The 6,098-nt window shown below is 40.4% G+C and overlaps 1 protein-coding gene across 1 annotated transcript in view; it reads left to right on the top strand.

Moving 5' to 3' along the window:
- The window catches only part of Ptprr (protein tyrosine phosphatase receptor type R), a 225,343-nt gene that overhangs the window by 126,021 nt on the left and 93,224 nt on the right, over nt 1-6,098 (top strand). Inside the window, exons 3-4 of the mRNA XM_021204396.2 lie at nt 870-983; nt 2,525-2,680. Coding sequence (XP_021060055.1) covers nt 870-983; nt 2,525-2,680 — 270 coding nt within the window. The remainder of the gene's footprint in view (nt 1-869; nt 984-2,524; nt 2,681-6,098) is intronic.

The following is a 6,098-nucleotide window of genomic DNA, read 5'->3' as shown; positions in this document are numbered from 1 at the left end:
AAATCCCAGCAACCACATGGTGGCTCATAACCATCCGTAACAAGATCTGACGCCCTCTTCTGGAGTGTCTGAAGACAGCTACAGTGTATTTACATATAATAAATAAATCTTTAAAAAAAAAAAAAAGAAAGAAAGAAAAGAAAACACAGTGAACTACTTCCTGGTTTGAGCTAATAGCTTAGGCTATGTTACTACTATCACAATTTGATTTGTAATTCTGGAACGTTTTTTTCTGTTTAGACTTGCTAGGAGTGTTTTCCTAAATGTTGAATGAGCACTGTTTACCTTAGATCAAGTCATTAGTATCGCTGGCTTTGCTACCAACATAAATACATACTGCGCCTCATTTATTTGCCTGGCACTGGCAGCGGATCACTATATGGAGAAACTTCTAGCTTCAGCCTTATGGAACGAATACAGCATCCTTCTCTGTGGCTGTGTGTGAACATGAATTAAACATGTCCTTCAGTTTACATAGCTGAAATAGGCTTGTCCACAAATACCAAAAGGAAAGCAAAATAGATTAGGCCACATTGCACTGGAATTCCTTTAAAAAAAAAAAGTTTCTGTAACCCCAGGGCCTATTGGATACTGTCTACTCTGGGGGAAAAATCATTTTCTTATGTTTTTAAATAACTAGACAAATTGCTCTATTACATGATTTGCCATCTTTTAACTAATACCATTCGAAATCTCACATAAAGAATGTCTACAATTTTATTTATATCAAAATTAGCACCCAGACTGTGAACTTATTAAGACCCGCCCCCCCCCAAACTGTTGTGGCCACTTATTAGTGAGGAACTGGCTGTCTGAAACTCAATATTCACTTGCCTTTGTAATCTGTTTTTTCTGTCTCTGTTTTCCAGACACTGCAAATGGATATAAACAAGCTGAACGTAACCCTGCTTCGGATCTTCCGCCAAGGCGTAGCTGCAGCCCTGGGACTCTTACCTCAGCAAGTGCACATCAACCGTCTCATTGTAAGATTTTTACCTTTCCTAGTCTCAGAATTCAAGCTCTGTCTCCATTATCAAAGGCTCCACGCTACAGTTCCACAACTGATAGCTAATCCAAATCTACCACAGGAACTATTTTTGTAAATAAAGAATTATTGAAACGAGCCACGTCTGCTCATTCACATGTTGTGTGTGACTGCTTTCATGCATACAGTGGCCAAACTAAGTTATTATAGCAAACAGATTGGCCCCATAAAGCCTAAGGAATTTAATCTGGCCCCTTACAGAAAATATTTTATTAACCTTGTCATAATTCAATATCAGCTCCCCTGATAAGTATGAAAAGAGACTAGATCACCTGCTGTAGCATCTTGACAGAACTCCCAAATTACTGGCCAGACTCTGTTTACTAAAGCTCTTTCAAGCTTATCAATAGAATGGATGTTGAATGCACAAAACAAAAACTTATGTATGGAAAAAAAAAAAAAAGTTGGTCCTTACCCCACGTAGCCCATGGAACACCAAGAAAAAAACTTAAAATTGACATTTGAGGCAGGAATGAGGAGAACTTAAGGGATGGAGGGATCTGCTGTGTAGTAACTCCTGACCTATCACCTAGTCACCCAAATTCATCCTTGGTGTCTGGGAACCTGGAGGTCATGAGTTGCATGTTCTCATCTGCACTGGAGATTGCTATAAGCCCTGTTGATAAAAGGGCAATTTAAATCAAATTACTTTTCTTTTTGATCTTTCGAGACAGGGTTTCTCTGGGTAGCACTGGCAGTCTTGGGATTCACTCTGTAGACCTGGGTGGCTTCGAACTCAAATGCTGGGGTTAAGGCATGTATCACCATGCCCAGCATAAATCTTATTTGTTTATTTTTTTTTTTAAAAAAAAGCTATTTGTCTAAGGCTCACATGACAGAAACTTTAAAGCACAGCTATAGAGATGGCTCCCCAGTTTGAGAGCACTTACTGCTCTTACAGAGGAGCTGTGTTTGGTTCTGAGCACCCACTTGATAGTCAAAACTGCCTGGAGGAACTCCAGTTCAGGAAGATACAGTGTCATCTTCTGAGCTGCACAGGCTCCAATAAACATGTGTTTCACAATAGTGCGTACACAATGCACACGTACACATGCACATGAACACACACACACATAGTAAATATTTAATATGTATAAACTACTTAAATAAAAATACATAAAATACTTAAATAATTAATATATTAAGTACTAACTCGTTTGACTTTAAAATAGATTGTTAGCATAATTATTCAGGAAGCATCTGAGAAATATATGTTAAGTTGGTACATAGCTATAAGTCTAGCATTTAGGAAGAAGCTGAGGCAGGAGGATGTAGAGATCAGGAACAGCCTATGTCGCATCTGGATATCATCTCTGAAATGAATGGTAATATATATAGGAAAAATGAATACACATCACTCCCTAAAATGGCTTCGAAGGTCCTAGCAACCTTACTTTAATATTTGTGATGAGCAGGCGAAAATTTTACCCAACTCTTTAAAGATGTCTTCACCTTTCCCAAATGGTGTGTTCTCACTAGGAAAAGAAGAACCAGGTTGAGTTGTTTGTGTCTCCTGGAAACCGGAAACCAGGAGAGCCGCAGGCTCTGCAGGCCGAGGAAGTGCTGCGTTCGCTTAATGTGGATGGTTTGCATCAGGGTTTACCACAGTTTGGAATTACAGACATCTCCCCTGAGGTATGTCGACGCATGCAACAGTTCATTAAAAAAAAAACAAAAACCACGCAGTTAGCGCCACATGCTAATCCAAACCCTGAGGCTTTGAGAGGGAAACCCTTAGCTGCGCGTGGATTTTAAAACAGCAGTCTCCCTAAAAGTCAGAATCCAGACCACTTCAGTTTGTGTTTTCCCTACGAAAATTCACTTTCCCTGTTAAAGTTTCACTGTCTGACACTTGATTCTTGAAACGGCTGTGACCTTGTAATTTTTTTTTTCCAGTAAACTGTTTATAAGAAAGAACAACTAGATAAGTTTGTCACTTGAAACTGAATTGCCAACAAAACAAAAACTCCACTCTGTTTTTTTTTTTTTCTTTCACATCACCTTCATTGTCAAAATAGTCACAAAATACTCATTCCCCATGATTTGGAGTTATGTGAAGTAGGCCTTTTCCTATGTGTAAGAAGGCCAAATATTTTCTTTATGGTATTTCTAAGTTTGATGCTTAAAAAAGGCATCTCCGCTATCTCTTCCATTTTCCCTACACAGTGAGTAACCCTCTCTATCTTTCCTATCAAACTCAAATTCATCAGAATCACCAGCATCCTAAATAGATATCATTCTGTTCACAAATTCATGGAATTTGGCTTTAAGGGAAAACAGATATAAACAGAAAGTAGAGTACACAGAAATTAAGAAACTGCCTCAAAGTGACTCAAGGGTGAGGTATAAACTAACACTTACATGTGTGTGTTAGGTTCTGGGTTCAATCCCCAGTACAGGAAGAAAAAGAGAAAAAAAAAAAGGAGGAAGGATGGAAGGGAGAGGAGGAAGAAGGGATGGGCAGAAGAAGGGAGAGGGGGGGAGGGCAGGGAGGAGGAAGTAAAGGAAGAGGAAGAGAACGAGGGAAGATGGGAAAAGGGGGGGATAGAGGGAGGGAAGAGAGAGACGGAGACAGAGGGAGTATAACTGTCTGGATGGGACACTTCTGAAATACCAGACACTGGCACTCAGGAGGCAGAGGCAGGAGAGTTATGATTTCGAAGGCTGACTGACCTACATAGAGAGTTCCAGGCAAGCCTAAGCTACTGCTTCCAAACGAAACAAACCAAACCCTTATTCGATTCACTGCCTGGGTCGTTCCTCTTTCCTGTAAACTACTTTGCCCTTCATGTCAGCAAATCCATAGGTCTTATATGAAAATTGTTCGTGCTCAACCGTTTGAATCTTGCTCAGACCATTTTGCTCTGTGGGGATTTTTCTCTTTCCATAGTATTAACCACCCTGAGCCTTAGATTCTTCGTATTCATATTCTCTAGCTGCATATTGATTGATTTTTTTAAATGTATGTGAGATTCATCAGATTTTGTTTGCGCCCAACAAATGCGATTTCAACCCAGATGACTTGAGAATCGAGAATGTGCAGTCCTTTGATGTCCTCAGAAGGTTGGATCCAGGACACCAACACACACCAAAATGGTCGGATGCTCAAATTTCCTATATAAAGCTATATCAGAGTATACTCTAGGGACATACTCCCATGTGCTTATATTACTTATAATACATGATATTAATGTAATTAAAATGTAAAGAGTTGCTAAAAAATATTGTTTAGGGAATAGTGACAAAGTGTACAGGTAGGTGAACTGAAGATGAATTTTCTCCACTAATATTTTCTATCCATGGTTGGCTGAATTCCCGGGTGCAGAACGCATGGCTAGGAGGACAAACTATCTGTCACTCGGAATCAAGACAGTCACCCTCTGCTCACGACTTTTGGTTTTGTGCCCTGCCTTGCCCTGACCCTCTCCTTCCTGCACAAAACATGTTTCTTCCTTTTGCTATCAGAGAAACGTTCTTCAATATAAACCTAATTTTATGATTCTTTGGTCTCAAATACAATAGAATGCAGTCCAGATTTCTTAATGTGATCCCTGGTCCTCTAGGCGACTGGGCTTTATCGCTGCTGAGTGGCTGCTTCTTAGCTTATGTTGAAGCAAGTCTAAATGTGTTAGTTATCACGACCTAATCGCATCCCTCCATGCTTACCATCTGGTCTCTCCATACTCCTCTTGGCTTTCATCAGCCTTTTCAGTGACAGAGCCTTCCATCGTCCCTTCAAGAACTAGGGGGCTCCAGGCAACATGTTTCCACTGAGCTTAGAGCAAGAACCCTATGTGTTATGTTGTCTTCAGGGCGCTCTCTGCACTGTAGGTCCCTTGATGGCACATGCCACATCCTTTTCTTTTTGTTACTTTATTCAGCAGCCCAGTGGACACAGTATGTAAAGCTCAGACAACAAGTGGTGAAACACCATACTTAGTCCTATCCTACGTTAAGAAAAATGAATAATCGAGCCAACAAAGCCGGAGCCTGATTTTTACATTAATAGAACACTCAGAGATGGCAAAGAGATACAAGCAGCTGCAAGAATCAAAGCAAGAATGTTAGAATTAATCAAAATGCATGTTGTCATTAAAACATAGAAATTGCCAGGCAGTGGTGGTGCACACCTTTAATCTTAGTTCCAGGGCACTGAGGGATATGAAAGGAATATGTTTTAACAGGTCAAGTGCTTAGGAGTCAACCTATCACATAACTGTAGTGAAAGTGTAGTCTATATAGACCATAGAAAGCCATTGGTCCACAGTAGATGACAAAGCCCACCGTAAACTTTAATGACAAGTGTATTTAATGACCAAAATAGGATGTTTGCCCATACGTTGGTTGGAATATAAAATCTAGGAACTGTCTAACCTGCTCAGTACTCAGAGCTCACTGAGTGTTTGAGTTGGCTGTAAGGGGCCTTTCATCGAGGCAAGATGGGCTGTTTGAACCTTTGGTTCACGCACAGTTCTGGAAGGTCCTGTCCTGGAACTCTAAATGTAACAAGGAGAAAGCCAAGGCAGACTGTGTCGGCAGTGTGTGGAACCCTGTGTCTGCTTCACTTCCAGCTCACGGGGCACTGCAGCAATAGTGAGAGACAGTTGTCTAATGCTACCGGAGTCCTTCTGTAAGTGCTCCTGTCTTTATTCTTCCCCCTGTGGTTAAGGCTTATATAGCTGCTTATGCCTTAATCCTGCCTCACCTTGGAATCCTCAAATATAACTTACTGTGGCACAATACCCATTAAGGGGTGTGTGGGGACAAAACACACCAGGTTCTGGGCTATCTTTTATATCCATTGCAGAATTTCACAATGATATTTCAAAGCATCGATTCCTGAATTTAATTGTTGAATTATTTTCATGTAACAATGTGGTTTTTGCCAATCTTTCCTAACGTTCCTGATTTTTTTTTTTTTAATTGAAAATGACTCAACCTCCACATAAAACCAGAGACACTGAAATTTATAGAGGAGAAAGTGGGGAAAAGCCTCGAAGATATGGGCACAGGGAAAAATTTCCTCAACAGAACACCAATGGCTTGTGCTGTA

Source organism: Mus pahari, chromosome 9 (genome assembly GCF_900095145.1).
Source record: "Mus pahari chromosome 9, PAHARI_EIJ_v1.1, whole genome shotgun sequence".
NCBI lineage: Eukaryota > Metazoa > Chordata > Mammalia > Rodentia > Muridae > Mus > Mus pahari.
Note: the sequence above shows the minus strand (reverse complement) of the source record. Positions and strands in the feature narration are given on the sequence as shown.